General features: G+C 50.8%; 9 protein-coding genes across 9 annotated transcripts; 5 read left to right on the top strand and 4 right to left on the bottom strand.

Annotated features, from left to right (window-relative positions):
• Positions 1 to 2,177: 2,177 nt before the first annotated feature.
• CkaCkLH20_08282 (flavin-binding monooxygenase) lies at positions 2,178 to 4,303 on the top strand (the record flags this gene model as incomplete). Its single annotated transcript, XM_038890997.1, has 6 exons — positions 2,178 to 2,427; positions 2,485 to 3,081; positions 3,136 to 3,272; positions 3,329 to 3,692; positions 3,769 to 3,952; positions 4,033 to 4,303. The coding sequence occupies 6 exons, from the start codon at positions 2,178 to 2,180 to the stop codon at positions 4,301 to 4,303; spliced, it is 1,803 nt and encodes a 600-aa protein (XP_038743760.1).
• Positions 4,304 to 4,399: 96 nt separating this feature from the next.
• CkaCkLH20_08281 (4-coumarate- ligase) lies at positions 4,400 to 6,443 on the bottom strand (the record flags this gene model as incomplete). The annotated part of the gene is made up of 7 exons (XM_038890996.1): positions 4,400 to 4,738; positions 4,800 to 4,961; positions 5,122 to 5,345; positions 5,394 to 5,528; positions 5,587 to 5,689; positions 5,782 to 6,356; positions 6,413 to 6,443. 7 exons carry the CDS (start codon positions 6,441 to 6,443, stop codon positions 4,400 to 4,402), a joined length of 1,569 nt encoding a protein of 522 aa, XP_038743759.1.
• Positions 6,444 to 8,529: 2,086 nt separating this feature from the next.
• CkaCkLH20_08280 (isoamyl alcohol) lies at positions 8,530 to 9,891 on the top strand (the record flags this gene model as incomplete). Its single annotated transcript, XM_038890995.1, has 1 exon — positions 8,530 to 9,891. The coding sequence occupies one exon, from the start codon at positions 8,530 to 8,532 to the stop codon at positions 9,889 to 9,891; it is 1,362 nt and encodes a 453-aa protein (XP_038743758.1).
• A 525-nt stretch (positions 9,892 to 10,416) lies between these two features.
• On the top strand, positions 10,417 to 11,367 carry CkaCkLH20_08279 (uncharacterized protein; the record flags this gene model as incomplete). Its single annotated transcript, XM_038890994.1, has 2 exons — positions 10,417 to 10,679; positions 10,740 to 11,367. The coding sequence occupies 2 exons, from the start codon at positions 10,417 to 10,419 to the stop codon at positions 11,365 to 11,367; spliced, it is 891 nt and encodes a 296-aa protein (XP_038743757.1).
• Positions 11,368 to 11,436: 69 nt separating this feature from the next.
• Positions 11,437 to 12,789, bottom strand: CkaCkLH20_08278 (guanine deaminase; the record flags this gene model as incomplete). The annotated part of the gene is made up of 1 exon (XM_038890993.1): positions 11,437 to 12,789. One exon carries the CDS (start codon positions 12,787 to 12,789, stop codon positions 11,437 to 11,439), a length of 1,353 nt encoding a protein of 450 aa, XP_038743756.1.
• A 1,350-nt stretch (positions 12,790 to 14,139) lies between these two features.
• On the top strand, positions 14,140 to 15,005 carry CkaCkLH20_08277 (nucleus protein; the record flags this gene model as incomplete). The annotated part of the gene is made up of 2 exons (XM_038890992.1): positions 14,140 to 14,444; positions 14,498 to 15,005. The coding sequence occupies 2 exons, from the start codon at positions 14,140 to 14,142 to the stop codon at positions 15,003 to 15,005; spliced, it is 813 nt and encodes a 270-aa protein (XP_038743755.1).
• Positions 15,006 to 15,301: 296 nt separating this feature from the next.
• CkaCkLH20_08276 (uncharacterized protein) lies at positions 15,302 to 16,666 on the bottom strand (the record flags this gene model as incomplete). The annotated part of the gene is made up of 2 exons (XM_038890991.1): positions 15,302 to 15,547; positions 15,602 to 16,666. The coding sequence occupies 2 exons, from the start codon at positions 16,664 to 16,666 to the stop codon at positions 15,302 to 15,304; spliced, it is 1,311 nt and encodes a 436-aa protein (XP_038743754.1).
• Positions 16,667 to 17,167: 501 nt separating this feature from the next.
• On the top strand, positions 17,168 to 18,909 carry CkaCkLH20_08275 (uncharacterized protein; the record flags this gene model as incomplete). Its single annotated transcript, XM_038890990.1, has 5 exons — positions 17,168 to 17,263; positions 17,321 to 18,093; positions 18,147 to 18,352; positions 18,411 to 18,591; positions 18,648 to 18,909. 5 exons carry the CDS (start codon positions 17,168 to 17,170, stop codon positions 18,907 to 18,909), a joined length of 1,518 nt encoding a protein of 505 aa, XP_038743753.1.
• Positions 18,910 to 19,009: 100 nt separating this feature from the next.
• Positions 19,010 to 20,356, bottom strand: CkaCkLH20_08274 (uncharacterized protein; the record flags this gene model as incomplete). Its single annotated transcript, XM_038890989.1, has 1 exon — positions 19,010 to 20,356. One exon carries the CDS (start codon positions 20,354 to 20,356, stop codon positions 19,010 to 19,012), a length of 1,347 nt encoding a protein of 448 aa, XP_038743752.1.
• Between the last annotated feature and the right edge of the window lie 1,397 nt (positions 20,357 to 21,753).

Raw genomic sequence — 21,753 nt, 5'->3', positions numbered from 1 at the left:
CCCGTCATATTTATCCCATCTCATGTACCAACCCCTCACGAGGACCAATCCCCAAAGAAATCTCACCAAGAATAGCTCCCATTGTATGACATCGACACCGGATGACCGGCGTCCACAGAATCCCCTCCTCACCCGCGGGATATCTTGCTGAAAGGAGCTGGTGGATTGCGCCGCTGCGGGGTAGACGCGGGAAACTTTCGCCAAGACGCGGGGATCCCGCCGCGATCCAGTTTGCGCCGGCATGTTTTGGGGGGAAAACGGGGATGGTCCGCGGAGTGATAAGGATTCCGAGTAAGAGTGGGATGAACGCCGAACCTCCGAGCCTTAAACTGGTCCTCATCGGCGAAGAACTGCCATTCGTAGATGGGGGCGGGGAAGAAGAAATGGCCAAATCTAGGTAGATTGTCCAAGTGCTTCCCCGCTTCGCAACGTCCATCCGAGGATAAGATGGCGGCAAGGTGATACAGTGAAATCCAAGCCGTACCCCAAGTTTCATTGCAGCATGACGTATTTGGAGAAGTGGGGGATGTGGTTGGAGACGAGGGGTCTACCTCACCTCAAACATAACGAACTACTGCGAAGATCCCAGACGAGTGGACGAAGGAGGTCCCCGCAGTGTTCGCCGAACATTGCTCTTCTTGTTGATCCGATTGTATCAGATAGGCAGATCGTCTCATAAATCTCCGGTGAGATCTCTCCCGTTCCAGTCTATCGGAAGAAGCGTCCAAAGCGGAACTTGTCTCGGTGACAAAGCAAGTAAGAGCCTCCAAGTTCGGATTCCGTGTGACGAATGAGGGTCGTCCGACTGATGATGTTTACGACATTCCAGATTCTAGTTCAAAGACAGAGGATAACTCTATGCACTCTTAACTGAGCAGCCAGCGTAGTGTGATTAACAATACTGAACTCTCAGTTCAGCACTTGATCCTGATACCAACTTGACAAATGGAGGAAGAAGAGGTATCCCACAACTACTATTAATTAGTATCGAGCTTTCATACAACTTGGAATCCGATCAGTTGAAAATAAGACTATACAGCCACCAATCTTAGGGACTTTTGCCCCAGTTGCGTCTTTAACCTTTTATTACAACTCAGTATTGACTGGAGTTTGGGCCAAAGTAGCAATTGTCCATTCTTAACAGATCCCTAATCTACATGTAGGTTTTAGAAGTTCCTGGTCAACAGAGCCCGCTTCAGTGAACGAGTCACAATAAGATCTTAGTAAACCATGTTGATTGGGTACATACTTGATGCAAATGTATTTGCAAAATCGTTTCTTTTACGAATGAAACGATGGAGCCGTGTCAGCGGTGAGTTTCATCACTGCCGTAACTGCTTTTAGACTAGACCTACGTGAAAAAGACTTCTAAGGCATATAATTATCCTTGAACCTTCTCTAGTTTGTTGCGTCACATAGTTGCAGAAGCCAACCGAGATACCCTTCACTCTACATAGGGGCGTCACGACGAAACGTGATACTCTTATAATCATCATTTCACGTTGATTTGAAATTCACTAACTCAAGATCAAGATACGTATTGAGTATTGAGGCCTGAGTTATGCTACGATAGACAAACTACAGGCCGACACAACATTTGTTACCCACCAAATGTGCCACAACGCGGTACGCCTTCGCCGAATCGGGAATAAAACTAAACCAAGCCTGTTATCTTGAAATCATAAGACGAGAGTCTTTTTGATCCACTCACAGGTGCTTCAAAGATGTCGTGCCCCGTCCTCAGACCTTCCACATACAGTTAAGACAAATGTGTCTTCCAGGCCGTCGACAGGGGTCTTGACCAGCCTTTACGTATAATCTCAAGTACACGAGAGGGACAGGACCCATTCTACGCGGGGAACATGGGCTTCCGCCCGTTCCCCGAGCACTAACCAACGGATCTGGCCGTGACACGAGTGGAGATCAATAGTCGACCGAGGCACAACAAGATCTCACTCGAAGAAGACTGCAGTGAGAAGTCTAATACGACGTAGCGTTCTGTTGGCGCTAAGAAATTACACATGCTCACGGGCGGATAGTGAGAAATCCCGTCTCCGATACCCAAAACGACATTCCTGTTGCATGGAGAGCGTTGAGTTCTTTCTTCTTTGGCCCAAACATAGCGTACTTCGTGGAGAAAGGCGTCTGATCCATCCCTTCTTACTGCATTGTTTATCATGGCGATCCACGCCGAGTCACCAGATGGTGTTCCCCATCGCACCGACTCTGTCCATAACATTGACAACAAAGTCGGAGGCACACCCCTTACCCATAACATCGAAGATACCTACAAAGTCTCAGAGCACATACTATGGGCTCCTCGAAAGATGCGGATCGCCTGCATTGGTGCCGGAGCTTCAGGCCTGATTTTGTGTTACAAGAAGGAAAAGGAGTTTGGGGACAGTCTGGATCTTGTAGTATACGACCGTAAGTTCCTTCTGGGTTCCCTTCAACTCTTCGATCAGGCTTTGCTAAGCTGGGTAGGCTATTCCGCCTGCGGTGGTGTCTGGCATGCCAACAGGTATCCGGGCTGCCGCTGTGACATCCCATCTCCTTCATATCAGCTTTCATTCCACCCCAAACCGGATTGGTCGAGATACTGCGCCCCGGCTTCGGAGATTCAGGAATATTACCATTCCTTTGCCAAAGATCAGGGATACCTTGAAAAATACATCAAGCTACGCCATGAGGTGACGAAAGCCACTTGGAATGCGGAAAGCAGTCAGTGGATTCTGGAAATCGACGAACTTTTGGGGAATGGAGAGAAGCGGCACTTCCAGGATAAAGTCGACTTTCTCGTTTCAAGCATCGGTGTGAATAACACCTGGAAATGGCCTGACATTCCAAACCGCGAGTCTTTTGGGGGCAAAATAATGCACTCGGCAGCATACGACCCGTCGGTTGTTCTTAAAGATAAGACAGTGATCGTCATTGGGTCTGGAGCATCTGCCGTACAAATAGTCCCGGCTATAAAAGGGGAAGCAAAAAAGGTGATCTCATTTTACCGCACGCCTCAATGGATCACCGGAGGCCTCATTCCGCTCGCTGGGTATACGGATGAGGACGGAGGAGACTTCTCTTGTGCTGAGCCACCTCTCCTAGCAAAGTCATTGAAAATGAGCTGACGTCTTTCAGACACAGAAGAGCAGATCGCCGCTTTCAAGAACAACCCCGAATTATACTTGAGTCACCGAAAATATGTGGAAGACACCATCAACAGGGGGTTTGCGCTGAATTTGCTCAGTCATCCTATCCAAGAAGCGGCACGCCAGGTATGACAGACACCACGTCTTTTTTATTCAACTTACTGAGTTAATGATTGTGCTAGCAAATTGAGTCCAAGATGACCGACGCTCTCAAGGGAAACAAAAGACTTGAGAAACGTCTAATCCCCTCGTTCCCTATAGGATGCCGACGAATTGGTCCAGCTGAGGGCTTCCTAGAGTCTTTTCATGAGGAGAATGTTGAGTTGGCTGATGGGGACATCTCAACCTTCACTAAGACTGGCCTGAGAACAAAGGAGGGCGTCGAGTATGAGGCGGATGTTATCATCTGTGCAACAGGCTTCGACGTCAGCTTCCGTCCCCATTTTCCGATCATCGGCCGCAATGGCGAGAGCCTCGCGGAGACTTGGAAAGATGAGCCTGAAGCTTACTTGGCTCTTGCTGCCCATGGCTTTCCAAATCTCATGTGTGAGTTCTCCCCTTTTCTCAACTTTTCCTCAATTAAAAAGACAAGCTGTTGGGAAGCTGATCTCGAATTCTTCAGTTGGGTCTCTTGGTCCAAACTGTCCAGCAGCCCATGGTTCTTTTACTACTGTACTCGAGGCGGCCCAGAACTACGTTTGTAGAGTGATTCGAAAAATGCAAATTGAAAATATCCGATCTATTGAGGTCAAAGCAGAAGTTATCAAAGAATACAATGAGCATGCCCATGAGTGGCTCAAGCGATCGTGGGTTCACCTTCCCGGGCCGATAATACTGAAAAGCCTGACATTTCGCCCAATCATTTGCTAAGCGGAATGTCTCGCAGTGTCTGGTCGGGAGGCTGCCGTTCGTGGTACAACCAGGGCAAGCCAGATGGGAAAATTACCGCGCAGTATCCCGGATCTCTTGTTCATTGGCTTTTTATGATGAATCGACCGAGGTTCGAGGATTATGATATCAAGTACCGAAGCAGAAACCGTTTCGAGTTCATGGGCAACGGGTTCACTGACATTGAAGTGGACGTAGGAGACGTGTCTTGGTATTTGAACCCGGAGGAGGTGGCAAAGCCATTATTCACTTCTTTGAATCCTGTTTAGCTACGAAAAATGCACTTGGAAATCACAAATACCATTTCTGTCGACTTTCTTCTGAGCTCAAATTTGTCTACCCAACAACTCGTTGTGATATACTCGTCACAGACGTGCCTTTCCTCCTCTTTGGGCCGCTTTCTTCTTCTCGGACTCTCTCAGTGCGCGTCTGAGAATCTTTCCCGAGGCACTCTTCGGGATCTCGTCTATGAACTCGATGCCACCACGAAGCCACATGTATCTAGCTTTCGCTTCTTCGACGTGCTTTTGTAACTCCTCGATCGTCTCTTGACTCTTGCTCACGTCCGGCTTCAGTACTACAAAGGCCTTGGGCACCTCTCCGGAATATTCATCCGGAATCCCGATGACCGCAACATCTGCAACCTTTGCATGGCCGTGTAAGGTATCCTCCAATTCCGCGGGGGCAACTCCATGACCCTTGACCTATGAGGACATCAGCTTTGAAAGTCTACCATTGATGCGGGTGCAGAGAACTGTTACTAACCTTGATCATCTCCTTGATTCGGTCATGAATAGTGATGAAGCCGTCCCGGCCCATCATTCCAAGGTCTCCTGTGTGGAGATAGCCGTCTTGGTCAAAGGTGTCTCTTGTGGCTTTCTCGTTGTTGAGATATCCCATGGTTACTTGCGGCCCACGAGCCCAAATCTAATAATCGAATCACACGCATGTCAGAATCACTGGGTAGAGAGCGGAGGCATCTGGGTATCATTGGAGCCCTTACCTCTCCTTCGACCTCTGGTCCTCTTTCCTCCCCAGAGACCGGGTCTACAACTTTTATTAACGTGCCAGGCACTGCAGTTCCTACTTTGTGTGCATTCTCGTAGGTTTGAAGGTCCTTGGGAGTAGTGGTTATGCAACTGCAACTCTCGGTCATACCCCATCCCTGTCTCAGCCTGACGTTCGGGAAGTCCTTTGACAACTTCTCAATGACCTGAGGAGAGAGTGGTGCAGCACCAGTGTTGAACTGCTTGACACAAGAAAGGTCGTACTTCTGAGCGACATTCTCGTTGACCATTCGAATGAGGATAGCTGATTCGGTGGTGAGTATTTAACTATTTTCACGATCGAGCGACTTACGAGGAACCAGCCATAGCTCTCCGCATTTGTAACGTGTGATGGCACTCATCATGGCCTCCATGTTGAACTTGCTCAAGAGAATGGTCTCTTGGTCAAACAGTATTGGAAGATGTAGAAACTGTGCCAAGCCGGTGACTGGAGTTTGATGAGTTTTGTCAGTTTCTGATTCTCGCTACAGGGTAGCTCTCCTCACTGTGATAAAACGGAAGTGGTGCAAGAAGTGGCACTCCTGTACCAAGTTCCATGATCTGCATCTGTAGACACTGAGAGATCACGTTTGCGTGGGATATCATGACCTGAGCCCTGTTATCAGTACCAAACCATGTGACCTACTGAGACTGCAGGGACAAAGAAGCCCCGGGCAGCGTTCAACGTGGTGGAAACTCACAGCCTTTGGCAGACCAGTTGTACCAGAGCTGAATGCTAGATACGCACAAGTCTTGTCATTCGTCTGAGTCGAGGATAGTTGCCAGTATGAGACCTCTTCTTGTCTACCAAGTGAACCGCCATCACCAATCAAGGTTTGAAGTGACTTCAATCCCTTGACGCTGCCATCAACAGACATGATGCTCTCTGGACCAAGGTTCAGCCTGGCGCAAGCAGGCCGCACAAGGTCTACCGTTGACTCGTCAACGAAGACAAGCTTTGCACCGCAGGTCTTGAGGAAGTACTCGTAATCCGGGGGTTTGGCTTCATGCGGTAACGGAACCACCACCGCACCCAAGCGAATAGCTGCGAACACAGCCACAGGGTACCATACTGAGGAACGGCAGACAATCGCCACCTTTTCTTTGGCCTTTAGAGCGTGATCAAGAGCCAGCGAAATGGAAGCACTCGTCGCGTATGTCTTCAGGGTTTCGAAAGTCACCCGCTCGGTTGACAAAGCGTCTGTGAATGCGTTGGTTCGGACATCTCGGCGATGGTCCTCAAACAACCATTCCCAAATAGTAAGGTGTTGAGGTACTTTGTATAAGTTATCAGCCAATGGCTACCTGAGCAAATAGCAATCGATGACTTACCGGGATCGAAGGGAGCTCCGGAAAAGGGCATTTTTGCGCGAGACGGTTCCTTTGCTTTGCGAGATCAGGTGAAAAGCTGATGAGATAATGAACAGTGAAGCTACTTTTACTCTACTCCAGCAATGATCGCTGACTCGATGAGCTGACGTTCGCCATATCGCCCTATTGGTTTGCTGTGATACGGATAAGCTTATCCGGCTAGATGGCGGTAAGACAACCTGGTGCGGGGAACGCGAGGAGATGTCATTCTTAGTAATTACATGTACACAAGTCGTGAAACCTTTTTCACTTCGGTTGTTTCTCCAAGACGGCATCAATGCCGATGTAAGACAAACATGCTGGTTTGGTTAGCGCTAGCTATGGCATGTATTCGGACAAAAACCTCATGTTCATACATATGCAGGTGCGACAATATGGTTTCCGCGAGAAGTCCCACAAGCATTCGCCCCCTCTGAATTGATCATTATTTGCGTGTGAGGAAATTATATGGTACGATCTGGACAAGCAACTGTGTACATGTAGAGTTCTCTGAAATAAATGAATATTGCAACCCGTCCACGCAGAAGCCCTTCGAGGTGACTGGCGCTTTCCTCTCTGTTCAGGCAGTCGAACCTCGTGATAACTAGCTGAACTAATGTCATTTCATCGAGGAACGGTCTGGCCCTCACTACTTGTTTATGTCAAACACAACAAAGTCCCAGTCACAAGCATTGAGGTAGGGAGCTAGCCTGGGGAAAAGCCGTATGCTATGTGGTATGGTTCATCTCATGATGTTGAGGCTGAGCATAGCTTATTCATTTCCTGTCAGCTATAAAAGACAAGCACGCAAGCTGAACAAACGTACCCCACAGCATCGAACACAGATCACATTCTGGCGGTTCACCAAGATAGGCTCAGCCTTTGAAGGGTCCGCGGCCCACGGGGGCTGAAATGCCAGTTCCTAAAGCAGAACTTCTAGCCAGCTGTGGAGTTCACTGGAAAGGGGTCAACCCAATTCAGATGTCAACTCCAACCTGAAGCCATATCCTTGTCCGGGGCTCTCGGCCATGCCGCGGGTCTAGAGTCTGGGTGAGTGCTCTTTGCTCGGTGAACGCATGTGTGACTGACCTTTTCACAAGTCAATGGAGGCGGTAGCTGCTACGCCATTGATGATTGCTGGTATCGAGAAAAATACCATTTCGGCACTTTTTCAAACATCTCTAGCCAAATCTCAAGAGCCTCCGGATACATCGCACTAGAGACGCGTCGAGACGAACGACGCGCTTGGACAATGCTTGGTATTCCATGACTGACTCGCGACGTCGGCACGAGCCCGAATGGAGGCTGTTCTCCGCGTGCCCCACGAGTCCCTGTTTACACGAAGATGGCCAGTTGGAGGCGAGTCCGAGTCCGAGGAGAACCTGGGGAAAGAATCCCAAGATTGTACTTCGTAGAGCTACAGATACTTCCTGCGCAACGCGCAAATTCTGAATCCCTTGCTAGATTGCTACGACAAGCAACAATCCTGTGAGACTCTAGCATCGTCCCATTGATGGCATCCTAGGCTCCCAGATGCTGAGTATTGACTAAGCCATGCATTCCATCGCTCAAGTGGGTATCGTCGTTACTGCCCATGAACGGTGATAACCGTACGATAGAGTAGGGCAGAGATATGGAGCCACAAGACTGGGGCGCAGATACCCAGTCGAAGACTCGACAGCTCCGGTACAGGCACAACGTGGAGTAGTTCTGACTCCTTGACTGGCCAGTACAACTTCAACACCCCGCTGAACAATCTGTAGTCAGCTCTCACTGTGCGGCGTCCTCAGCCCCAGTCCTCGAGCTGTTGAAGTGGACTCTGATCCTGTTTTTAGCCCCGATGAGATCTCGGCAAGGGGCTTGTTCCCCGTGCATTGGCGTTGAAGTGTCATATCGAGAAAGCTCATGATGACTTCATGTCAAGATATAAAGCCGTTGGAGTCTGCCACCAACATCACGTCTTTCTTCTTCATCCTCACAGTCATTAGTCAATCGCTGACAACTACACTCTTTCTTTGACTACACGGTCTTTTCCTATCTCAGTCACTCATTATCGTCTTGTGATCCTCCCACTCTTTCGGATATCAGACCAAGCCATCATGCAGTACACTCTTTCCGCTCTTTTGGCTGTTCAAGCCTTGGCTGGTACGGCACTGTCAGCCGTTCTTCCCCCGAGGGAAGTGATTCCTCCCAGCCCGGCTATGCTCCGCCCCGTCAGGCGCCAGGCCTCAGTCCCTGCGACACCTCTTGGCCCGGCCAAGTTCATTCCCAAGGTCAACGTCACTCTTGACTACGAGGGACTCAACGACACCAACGCTCTCGTCCTCGCAGAGATGAAGCAGCCCTCGGTTCTGCTCGAGCATATCGAGACTATCTCTGACATTACCTGCTCTGACAGCGGTGTCGTGCTCAAGTTCAGCGCGGCCGAAGACTACACCACTTGCTTGAAGTCGTGGCCCGCGAAGAATTTCACCATGATCACCAACCACAACGGCACTTGCGATGCTCCCCACGAGCGTGGTATCTACGTTGTGAACGGATACACCTTCGACAACGACACACTCACTCTGACTGCTTCCTCCACCAAGGTTGCCATTCGCGACCAGCTCAACGACGCTGTCATTGACTTCAAGCACACTGGCACTGCTGTTGCCAAGCGCGACCTCTCCGGCTCCATTAATGCCGATCTTTCTGGCTCCACGCTCATTTCCACGGACTCTCTGACCATCGTTGCCAACGAGGCCAAGCTCGAAAGCACTGTCACTCTTGCTGGTCACGTCCACTACAACTTCTGGAAGTTCAAGGTCGACGAGTTTTACATCGACGTTGACTACTCTTCCGCCCTGAACCTGAACATCTCCGCCGCCGCGAACATCAACTACTCCACCGATCTGTACAACTACAACCCCCTCTCCGTCTCTGTTTCCGCCTTCTCCATCCCCGGTATCATCGATGTCGGTCCCATGGTCGACTTCGGTCTCGGCATCGAGTTCGCCGCTTCCGGCTCCGTCAAGGCCTCCGTTGATGTCGTCAGCACGATCCCCGAGGCCACCGTCCATCTGGACTTCCTCGACCAGGCCAAGACCACCGCCACTGGATGGAAGCCTCAGACCAACGTCACCACCGACCTCAGCGCCCAGGTCGAGCTCCAGCTGAACCCTTACGCCGATCTCAAGGTTGCTCTGGGCGTCAAGCTCTTCAGCGGTCTGCTCGACATGTCTGCCGGAATTGAGGCCAAGCCCGAGATTGTCAACGCCTTCGCGGCAAGCGTTGACTTCACCTACACGAGCGCCAGTGGTGTCACCTTTACCAAGCCTACCGACACTTGCGTCAACGGTGCTTGGTTCGCCAGCACTTTCCACTTCAACCTCGACGCCTTTGTCACTCAGTTCTACACCAAGTCCTTGTACGAGGTCGAGGTGCCCATCTACGAGTCACAGTGCTGGACTTTTGCCAAGTAAAGACTTCAGATGAAGTCGGCGAAATATGAATTTCTTATGTGTTTGGATGGAGGGAATGGCATGGTTTTATGAACATAGACTTATAGACTTTGATGAAATTTAGAAGTTCGAGAAAACATTACTCAACATCTTCTCATAACTGCTCAAGACGGGACTCCAATAAGTCCCAATGTGAATACGGCTGACTTGAAGTACGGTTCACTTTCCTAACTCCTCAATTTTGGGGCTGCCTCAAATGAAGCGCTTCCTTCTTATCGCCGAAGGATTCGCGCTGTCCTTCGCTGAGGTGGCAGTGGTGGCCATTTGGAGAATAGGAGGAGTCTTCCAACACAAGTATAATGCCTAGGCCTATTGACGCAATATGACGCGATGCCCATCCGTGCAAGTAACCATACGTTGATTGATAAGCTGGTCGCAGGTCGAGTGAGATATAAATCGGGAAGACCCCAGCTTTGATATCAATCTCACTCGAATCAACAACAGACTGCACTCCTGAATCTAACTCTGGCTTGTTTACCGTCAAAAATGAGTCCGTCTTCCACAGTTGAGCTCAGCGATGGAGCCACCGTGAAAGTCCGCATGCTCGGTAACGGTGACAAGACCAAGCCTCTGCTTATTGCCCTCCATGGCGCACCGGGCTTATCAGATCACAGAGAGCCTGAATCGTCCTTTGAATTCCTCGTCTCTAGATTTCGCGTTCTGGTGTATGATGCCAGAGGAAGCGGCGACAGCAGTTTGAAACCTCCATACACTGATGCGCGCTGGGTCGCCGACGTTGATGAACTAAGGTGAGATTTTCCGATTGCCACTTGATTCATAAGAGATGCTGATCAAGCCTGCCCCCACAGAGAATGGGCCGGCGAAGAAAAGTTCGTTCTCGCTGGAGGCTCTTACGGCGGTTTTCTGGCCCTGCAATATGCCATCACGCATCCGAATCGCCTCCTCGCGCTTATTCTGCGAGACACGTGGGCAAATGGACTCCGCGGGACTCTTAATTGCCTGAAGACCGTCCTCACCAGCAATCGTATCAAACCAGACGGAGATCGACAGGTCCGGCTATTCAGCGGCACCGTGAGAGACAACAAAGACTTTGCAGCTGCGTTCGGGGAGATCGTCAAAATTTACACGCCCGAGAACGAGCGGGAGGAAGTTGCCCAGGAGCCCTCGACATTTGAGGGAAATACATGTACTATCGCGGAAACGTACAAGCTGCGATACGAAACCCACAACTTCGCTTTCTCGCACAATGTGCCGAGGTTTGATGTTCGGTCAAGATTAGGAGAGATAACGGCGCCGACTCTCATCGTGACTGGTAGACATGATCTTATCGCGATTTTTGAGTACAGCGAAGAGATCAATAGGGGAATTCCGGAAAGCGAGCTGGTCATTTTTGAGAATTCAGGACACAGCCCGCCTTCGGACGAGCCCGAGCTCTTTCAAAAGACTGTGTCTGAGTTCTTGTTGAAATGGGTTTGAGGATGCGGTCTCTACGCAACGACCAGGCAAACGCGTTTTGTTGGTTCAGTCCTAATATTGAATATGGTCCTACGCTGGAAGTGTATCTTTGACCACTCTGCCACGCACATACACGCGTGCAATGTTCCGATCATCGCCCGTCATCAGGAACTTCTCGAAGACAGTTCTCAGGCTATCCGACTCCTCCCTTACAGTCATGACACCAAACGACTCCAGCGGACATGTTACCCAAAGAGCATCAAACTCCTTGCCCACCGCGAAGTTGCCAATTCTGTCGTCCAGGCAGCAAACCCTGGCTCCTCCCAACGTCGACAGATAGAATACCTCGTTCAGCGACAGTGCTTTATCTTTACCCCCAGACATGACCTCTCGGGCGTTTGATGCAATGACAGCTTGGCGAATACTATCGAGCATGCTAGAGGAGAAACCACCACCGCTGTCGGTACCAAGGCCAACCTTGATGCCCCGGGTCAGAAATTGGCGGATGGATGCTGCCATGAAGCCACCACCAACTGTCATGTTTGAGATCGGACAGTGAGCGACGCCGCACTCCAGCTTCCGGATCTTATCCATCTCATAGTCCGTCATGAAGGTGCAGTGGGCAAGAATCGAACGCTGACTCAGGAGCCCAAAGTGTTCGTACAAGTCGGCCTCACTAGAAAAGTCCGGAAACAGCTCTCTTGTCGCCTTGATCTCCTGTTCCGCTTCGTTGAAGTGCGTCTGAATCGCCAGCTTCGGATCCTGGCTGGCCATCTTCCCCAAGCCAGCTAAGAGCTTTGGTGTGCAGGAGATGGCGAATCGTGGGGTGAGGACAGGTCGGACAAGTCCCCCAGCAGGGTCAATTTTGCGGATGTGCTTGACGCAATCCACTGTCTCTTGCAAGGAGGACTCCGCGGATTCATCGTGGAGATAGCTGGGAGCATTGCGATCCATGTTGCACTTTCCCACAAACGCTCTCTGGCCCTTGTCGAGGCAAATGTCGGCGAGGATTTGAGTCGCCTCCGCGTGTTTCGAGCCATAGTATGACGCCGTCGTGATGCCTTGCTTGAGGAATCCGTCCACACAGCTTTCGTACACCTTCCTAGCGTATGTCGTATCGGAGAATCGTGCTTCGTGAGGGAACGTGACTTGATTGAGCCAGTCCAGGATGTGAAGACCTTGGCCAAGCCCACGCATGGCCCATTGGGGAGCGTGGTTATGCGTATCAACGAATCCTGGCGAGAGAAACTGGCCCTTGGGAATAACACGAAGCTTTGTGTCCTCGGGGATTTTCCTCATTAGTTCTTCCACCGAGATGTCTAGGAAGAACTCTGATATCAGACCATCGCCATCGACGAAGATGCCGGCGTTCTCGAGGAGTTTTACCTCATCGGGGCCGAGGGAGTGGATGATGGCTCCTTGAAAAGCATATCCTGGCGCCATCTTCGTCTGGGCAGTGGATGAAGGAGACTCCCAATTGCAGACGTATGAGTCACTGGAAATAACTGGAAATAACTCGATGCGTGAAATCGATGAATGACAAGAAGTGACAAGACGTGACGAGGAAGTAAGACGGCGACAGCTTATTGAGGGGCGCAGGGATGCCTTATTGGATTCATTTTGTGGGTACGTAAGCGATTCGATCTCGCTTATCTTATCGATTGCGATCCTTCGGGTGAGCTCGGTTGAGATTTCTCGAGTCACGAACTTTCCCCCTTGACTTCACTTCTCCTCTCTTTCTTGGCTGGCTAGAACGCCTAGCAGCACTGCAGATTTATGTGGCCAGTCTTCAGATTATCCGATCAAGGCTTGGTTCTAGAAGGTGTTGTTGTCAGGTCCAGGGCCTTCGCTTTGATCTTGCATCTGTTCGCAGTTGGACGGCACATATTGCAGACCAAGTACTATTCACAACTGTGGATCTGCTGGTTGCAATTTGAGACAACAAGAGAAATACGGTCATGGCAGATAACACGGCAGGAACGTTTCGCACGACGCAGCGCGCGCCGAGGAGCTGTCAGTCATGTGGTTCACGGAAAGTCAAGTGCGACAAAAAGATCCCTTGCTCAACCTGCATCCGACGAGGAGATGCCGAAAGGTGCATACGGGAAACAGTAATTGTTCGTGGAGAAGTCACAAGGTTGTCCAGTCATATCAAGCAGCTCTATGAAAAAGTTGCACTGTAGCTGACGGCTTCATATCAAGAGCCAAAGATCCGGCAAACACTTCAACGTACGAAGATCTGGTTCGAGAAAACGAGCGGTTGAAGGCGATTCTGTCCTCTAGTGAAAAGGTCAACATTACGCAAATTTGGCCACTGTTAAGACCTCGAAAGCCACAGCAACTTCTAGAATGTCATGATGTCTTGGAGGAGATGGTATTCAACACGCCCACCCCACCAAGGTCGTCAAAACTCAAACTCAGTTGGGCCGAAGTCACCCTTCCAAACCGAGAAGCTAGTGAACGGCTTGTTGCATATGACAAGAAATGGAATTCTTGGGTGCACTACGCACTCGAGTATCCTGACTTTGAACACAGACACTCCGAGTTCATGTGCGCCATTGACGACGGGGTTGCCTTGACAGACTACGACCCAGCTTGGTTGTCCGTTTATTTCAGCGTGATTACGGTTCGTCTTGACTTATGGTGACTCATTGGGATCGTTGGAAACTGAGACAGATGCTGATCGATGTTTACTTGAAGGCGGCTTTCTTGATGATGGACGATGAAGAAGCACGCCAAATATTTCCCAAGGGTACAAACTACATGCCCTCATGGAAGATTGCAATAATCAACATGCTGACAAATAGATCAGGTAACCATCAAATGATTCTTAGAAAGTGGTACGAGTCCGCGTTATTCTTCCTAAACGAGTCGGAGTTTATGAGGAGAAACGACATTCGAGTTGTCCAAGCGATTGCGATACTTGGCATGTGCTTCTACAACTTCGGCGACTCCGAGTTGAGCTGCCATCTATGGAGTTGCGCGATACGTATTGCTCAAGCTCTCGGTCTCGATGGATCACACACTGAGAATGCTTGCACCGATATGAGTCTGGAAGCTAAACGAAGACTGTGGTGGACGTTGGTCATTTGCGAATGGTATTCTTCCTGCTGATCCATCGGTTCATCACTCATGCTTACGAGAACGACAGGCTGGCGGTCCCTTACCACGTCCCTCAAGTCGAAGAGGGAGACTTCAATGTACCTCTTCCCTCCATGGACCCGAACTCGGATCTTCCGGGCGGCATTCAGCCGGTTCAGTATCACATCTTCATGTCGCGAACCTCGATCGTTTATCATAGGTTCCGCTCAGCGCTGCGGGAGGGAACGCGGGCGATTGCAGAGATCGTTCGACTCGCGGATGACGAGCTCGCAGAAGTGATCAACACCTTGCCGGAGCATCTTCAACCCGACGGGGGGAAGAACCCAGAAATCCAAGACCTAGAAATTGCCCATCCTTGGATCAAATGGCAACGATTCGACATTAGTCTCGTTCTGCTTCATCATCGTATGCGCATCAACAGGGCACTGCAGAACCAGTGGCTCGAATCTCCAGGCCAGTACGACTGGGCGAGAGCGGTCTGCATCCGGTCGGCTATGGACATCATATGGATTACACATAACTGGGACCAACCCGCTGCGATGCGAAGGCAATGGTAGCATCTTCCCCGGACTCATGCTTCTTGTTGTATAACAACTAACCTGAGCTAAAAAGGGCACTATCTCTACACATATTCGTCGCAGCTATATTCCTTCTCAGGGAGTCTCGACGTGCCTCGCCAGGCGATGAGGTTGACTTCAGCGAAGAAGTTCAGCTAGCTATCGAGTACCTCGACGAGGTCAAATCTCGCAACGCCATTGCAGACCATGCATCAAATATCTTACGCGAACACATGGATCCCTCAAGACCCTTGGAGAATCGAAATATTGTACTTTGACGATCTTTAAGTCGTTAATTACAGGTCGAAACCGAACGCCTTCTTCGCCTCTTCACTCAGCCCGTCAAGTCCCACATACCCCTTCAATGTTGTCTCATCTAGACTGTTACCCGCAGCGTAATCCGGCGGTGGTCTTCCGGCGCGAGTCCCTTCGAGCTGCTTCTTCACGTACTCCTTGTTGTTTGGCGTTGACGGGCATGCGGCTATGTACACCACGGATGCATTTTCCGTTCCATGGTGCTCCGGATCCACGGCATGACATACCTGCGTAACTCTTGTCAGTGTCCAAAACGTTCGGGAATCGAGCAGGATACTTACATCCGTGTGCCACCAGACGGTATCTCCAGGCTCCATCTTCGGGACATGAACTAGGCATTCTTCGAGCCTTAGATGGGGGTGAGATGAGCGACTGAGTCGCTGACTCTCCGTCTTGAAGGTTCCAGGAAACCAGCTGGTAGAATCGTCCAAGGTCCATTTCGTTGCGTCCATGGTGTCCGTGGGATCACTTGGAGGCGCGAAGAAGGGTCGGAGCATGACGTACGACATCACAGTCGCAACATTCGGGTACACGAGAAGGGTCCCTTCGTTCGGAGCCGCCCTTGTCAATGCTGTCCAACCCTGGAACGAGCGGAACACGGAAGAGTGCGCAATGCCCGGGTACAACTCTTGGTTAGCGGCCTTCCGTAGACCAAGATCGTAACAGTCGTGCGAGTCTGGCTTTCCGGAGAAGATGTTGTCGTACACCTCCCGGTACGTCTTGTCAGCCCATCGGCACAGACTGCCTGCGTCGATATGCGGCCCCAAACCAAGGAAGTCTTGCCGCGGCGGTCTGTCCCTGATGCCGTCATAGTAGACCAAAGGGTCGGGTGATGTCTCGTGGGAGGCATCATGCCAAAGCTCGTTCAGCATACGTTGGAGTTTGAGCTGGTTTGGATGGGCTCTGAGGGCGTTCTGGGTTGGAGAGTCGTATAACATCAGCATCGATGGAGTTTCCGCAGGCCAGCCCTGAATCTTGCCCTTGTTATCGGCGACGTATTGTTTGAGATCGGCATAGTGCTGGGTAGCCTCCGATTTGGGGATTAGTCCGCGAACCACAAACGAGCCAACACGCTTCACTTCTGCCCGTTGCTCGTTTGTGAAACCCCGTTCCAGCAATTCCGCTGCGTCAAGTGTTGGGATGATGCCGTGACCTTTGCTGATGATTTCCTCCGTGACAGTTTCGAGCTTTTTGCAGACCTCTACCCAGCTCTTGCGTAAGGAAGCGGCGCCGTAGTGAGAGATGATGGTCTTCTTGGTGTTGAGAAAATCGGTGTCTTTCGATTCAGTTGCTCCCTGTTCGGCATATTCAGCCCACACGGGCCACTCTCGAACTTGACCAGGCATTTGGAAAGTTGCTGCTGTCAAAGAATGAGTGATTAGGCAGTATAGCGATAAGCAAGGTCACGAGAATCACCATGTCAGAAGAAGGCGTTAAATATCTGTCTGTCTGTTAGTTCCGGGGCCCCTGGTCCATCAGCCAGAATCGCACCCCAGCCTGTCGGGGTCAACTTCATCCTCCTCGGGTCGACACTGACCAATTAACGGATCGTATGCACCTCGCCCGAGCTCGGTCGAGTATTAGACTCCATTGAATCGTTGCATTTCCCCACGAACACCCCCCGAAGCGGCCGCACTAGCCATTCTTACTTCCCTCGGTGGACCTGCGATATGCTCACCCGAGCTCGCCCGAAGTCCGGGGAGAGCCAATCATCTCGCAGCAATCACAAATCACATCTTCTCATAATTGTCGAGATAAAAGGTAGAAAGCCATCATGTTGTCTGGATGTGGAAGTTCTCGGATGATTTGGTTCCAGTCTCGAACGATTTTGTCTAGAAGAGTTTGAAATGGGCTTTGAGCGGAAGTACGTCTCCAAGTTGGTTCCGGCCAACTTGAAGGTGTTGTCTCCGTTGCTGCTTGCGGTGGCCATTGTCAACTCGGCTGTAAGTTGAAACGGTTGCTCGTGATTTATATTCGATTGCTGACACACTCGCTCACAGACACTCGGATACGATGCCTCTGTCATGAATGGTCTCTTGATACTCCCTTCCTACACCGAGTATTTCCATCTCACGACAGCTACCGAGGGCCTCAATAATGCTGCGTCATGGATAGGAGGCATCATTGGAGCTTTCCTGATGCAGCCGGTCCCGGACTACTTCGGTCGCCGGCGAGCTATCCTTGTAGCCTCCGTCATCACAGTTATCGGAATCATCCTGCAAGCCGCTGCTCAGAACATCGCCATGTTCGTCATTGCCCGAATGATCGTCGGTATTGGCTCTGCTATCAGCAACGGTGCTGCTCCGACTCTCCTGGGAGAGCTGCTTCCTCCGCATAAGAGAGGGCGAATTCTCGGACTTTTCTTCTCCTGCTTCTACGTGGGAAGTCTCGCATCAGCCATCGTCAACTACGGCAGCCAGAACATTCAGAACACCTGGTCCTGGCGTCTTCCGTCTCTTCTGCAGTTCGTTCCGAGTCTCCTCGCTGTGGTACTTGTACCGTTCATTCCCGAATCTCCCCGATGGTTGATCGCGAACAACCGCAATGACGAAGCTTTGGAAGTGCTCGTCATCATGCAGGGCGAGGGAGTCGAGGACATGCAACAAGGTCGAGAAAGCCTGCACGAGATCAGGGCCATCATGAAGAAGGAAGAGGAGGAATACCCGCGGAATCCATGGCGAGAAATCGTGTCGACGCCTGCCAATCGGAGGCGTCTTGCTATTCTTTGCACCTTTGGTCCAATAATCAATATGTTTGGCAACTTCATCATCTCGTATGGGAATTCCTAGACACTTCAAATGATTGCATGGCTAACCAGAGTCACAGGTTCTATCTAACCAAGATTCTTGACCAAGCAGGCATCAAAGACACAGTCAAACAAACTCAGATCCAGGTCATCTTGAACTGCTGGTCATTTGCAGTGGCCATATTTGGAAGTTTTATGCTGGATGTTCTTGGTCGACGCATTCAGAGCTTCATTGGCATAGCCGGCATGTCCGCGACTCTCTACATCATTGGCGGGTTGATTAAGAGTGAGTCTGAGATATCCACTCGGAGGTCGTTCATCCGGAAGACTGACATATTAAGCAGCATACGGCGAGAGCACCAATCAATCGGGTATTTATGGCAACATTGCCGTCATCTTCCTGTTTCAGGGGTTTTACGCCTTCTCAATCACGCCGATGACCAGTCTGTACCCCACAGAGGTCTCCCAATACAAGCTTCGAGCCACTGGCATTGCCATCTTCCGAATGCTCGACGCCGGCTTTGGGTAAGTTGTGTCCGACTCGCCTACATATTTGAGCCGCTTTAGCTGATTTCATGCAGTCTACTTGCGTCTTTCTGCATGGCGTATGCAATGGCAGACCTTGGATGGAAGTTTTACTTCATCAACGCTTCATGGAACGCATTGTTCCTTGTCGTTGCTTACTTCACGTTCGTGGAAACAAAGGGACTGAAGTTGGAAGAGATTGCCGCCAAGTTCGAAGGACCCAGGATACTCGAAGCTATTGCCGAAGACTCGGTCTCACAGGACACAGGCCTCGACACAAAACATCCCATGAATGCCGATGCCAAGGCGGCAGCGTGATAGAAATCAATAATCCACGTAATAGAACGATGTAATGTCGTTTGAACTATCAACAAGTATCTGTTTGGTCCTCTCGATCGTAGTACTCTCGTATCTGGCTCTACTGTACCTCCAGGCTGGCTGCGACAGCATCCATCTCCTCCTGACTTGGGAGATTGACCACCATCAAGTACAGAGCATCCTGCTTCATCATCTTCTTGAGCGGTCGGTTCTTCTTCCTCTTCTTCCTCGCATCCCGACCAACACGGCGCTCGATGCCCATCATCTCGCGACGGTCATTTCGCCTCTGCTGAATGCGGCCAACGGGCCCAACAACCTTTCCACCAGTTGCCATTGACAAGAGCCCTCCGCTGCTGTTCGCCGAGACGTTGCTCTGTTCCTTGTGCGGCGGCTGCGGGATCTTGGAATTCGGGTTCTCGGCCTCAAACTTGGAAGCAGCGCGACGATCGAAGTACTTCGTGACGAACTGCCCAAACTCCTTGGCGGCATTTTGCTTCTTCCCATCATCCAAGGCGTCCAGGTCGGGGAACACCAACGGTGCCGGTTCCGGAATCTCGACCTCGTTCTTGGTCGTCGTAGAGGCCGAGCTAAATGCATTCTTCCACTTGCTCTGTCCATCCCTGCCTTCAACAGCTTTGGCAATATTGCTGTCGAGGTCGACGTCCTCCACGATCTCCTTGCCTGAGGGCTTGTATTTGACAACCAGACAAAACAATCCACGTGGCTTGAAGAACTTCTCGTTCATCTTGTCCAGATAGCCATTCTGCCTGGCGTGGATGTAGGTCCTGCGAGAAGCCTCCAATCCCGTGTGTACAGCCATCGTCACAAGCATTGAGATGGGGCTGAATCCGGAGACGGCGGTTTCGGCTACATGAGCGACCATGACGCCGGCGTTCAGGACGTTGAACCATGGATTGGCTTTGATGCTTTTCTCAAACCCGTCCAGAAACTCCAGCCAGGTCGCCTGGTCGATGCCGCAGTCTTCAAGCACAGGTGCATAGGCCCGGACGAAACCTCGGTGATGCGACTCGGGGCGGCGTTGAGGGAGAATCACCGGCATGGGCAATGGGCCGTGTTGGTGGTCAACTGCCTCATACGGAGGTGGAGGGTGCTGTTCAAGGAACCTCCGCAAGATCTCGTCGGCGTCGATGTTCTCGTCTCCTCTCTGGGCTTCATTCAAGTTGCGTTGACGTTGTTGAGCCTCGTCCAGTTCAACTGCCCAGTCTTCGCTGTCGCTCGAGTCATCCTCAGACGCACTGAGACCAGATTCAGTGGTGGAATTGTGCTGTGGGACGCCCAACTGGCTGTTTTGCTGCTGTGCTGACGCTTCGGCTGTTGCTTTCTCGCGCGCCTCTTTGCGTTCCTTTTGCTCCTTTTGATCCGCGCGGTATTCCTTGGTGAAGTCAACGGCGCCGCCGATGAGTTTTGAGATTGGTCCGCGAGGCATTATGATGAGAAACTGAGAAATGTCTTTGAAATATGCTTAATTGATGAGTAACATTCACCTCACTCTTGACACCATCTTGGCGGGAGCTTGGCCTTTATGTCTCCTGAAAAGCGATCAACAGGCTGCCGCATTCAGTGCTGATTTTGGGGCGCAGTCTCGCCCGACGCGCTGTTTACAAGCTTCGACGCCCCCAGAAGCGACTATTTCCGGCTTCATGCTGAGCGCAGCTGAAAGTTAGCGTGGGATTTCTGACTGGCAGTCAACTAAACTCATAATGGTAAGTCATTCGAACTTCTGGCTGGAGAAGATCAACCATTCGTCGCTATTTAGCAATTCAAGCTTATCTTAGCGCAGCTTTTATCTAAACGCTTGATGGCATTCCAGCTTCAGGCTCAGTCGGGCGTGAGATCGCCGTCTTATGGGTGAGAAAGGAAACGCAAAAGCTCAAGAGAATGAACGAAAATAAAGGCGACAACGACAGAAATATGATTAATAGTGAGTTAGACGAGCGATGAGCGAAAATCGATGCCTTAGGGGATGCATTTGATCTAACTGAGTGGATGAGCATCCACGGGTGTCTTCATCCGCAGCAAAGCCAGCTGTTTGGCGGTGCGTAGGGTAAGTGACTGTGAATGTGAATAGTATCAATCGCAGAGTCATATAAAATGAAATGGGCATGAACGATTGCTGTGTTATATTGAGCACAGAGACAATGAAGTGAGAATTACTTGAACATGAACGTCTCTCATGAACCAGCGTGAGTGACGCTGGTCAACGGCAATCCTGCTGTAGAGGCCAACATGCGGGGCTATTTTAGGCATCGCCAAAGACTGAAATACATACAATTGTCTTCATACCATTCCCACGCATTGCGATCTCGCAGGTAACCAATTTAAGAAATTTCCCCTCATTTCATACGTAACCGTTCTATCTGGGAGAAAGACTGCAGGCCAACACTAGTGTCTGGAGACGAGTCTGGTAGCACATCGACGTAGTGTTTCGTGACTTGTCTGCCGAGTATCCAGCCCTAGCCACTAGCTGTAGAACATCGTCATACTGCTGCCATCAAATTCATCTCCCAACCTCAAGCTCGTCCGGTTATCGCCGACTTGGAGAAGGAAGCGAGAGACACGGGACGCGTCAACCGATGTAATTGGCCGTTGCTGCTCCAGGAATGTTGGAGCTTCACCAGCCAAACGGCCTAGTTGATGTACTGCATCGTCAACACGGAGCTGATCACTCGTTACGCCACAATAGAAAGCCACCGTGCCACCAACCCTCTGCAAACCTGGCATTCCGGGGTAACGCAAACATGTGGCGAGTGGTTACACGGCTCACGGGCTGAATGACGACTGCCAATTGCTTGTTGCCTCACCAGTGGAGCGACCGTTTCCCTG

This window comes from Colletotrichum karsti (assembly GCF_011947395.1).
Source record: "Colletotrichum karsti strain CkLH20 chromosome Unknown Scaffold27, whole genome shotgun sequence".
Classification (NCBI taxonomy): Eukaryota; Fungi; Ascomycota; class Sordariomycetes; order Glomerellales; family Glomerellaceae; genus Colletotrichum; species Colletotrichum karsti.
This window is presented reverse-complemented; position numbering and strand designations above follow the sequence as displayed.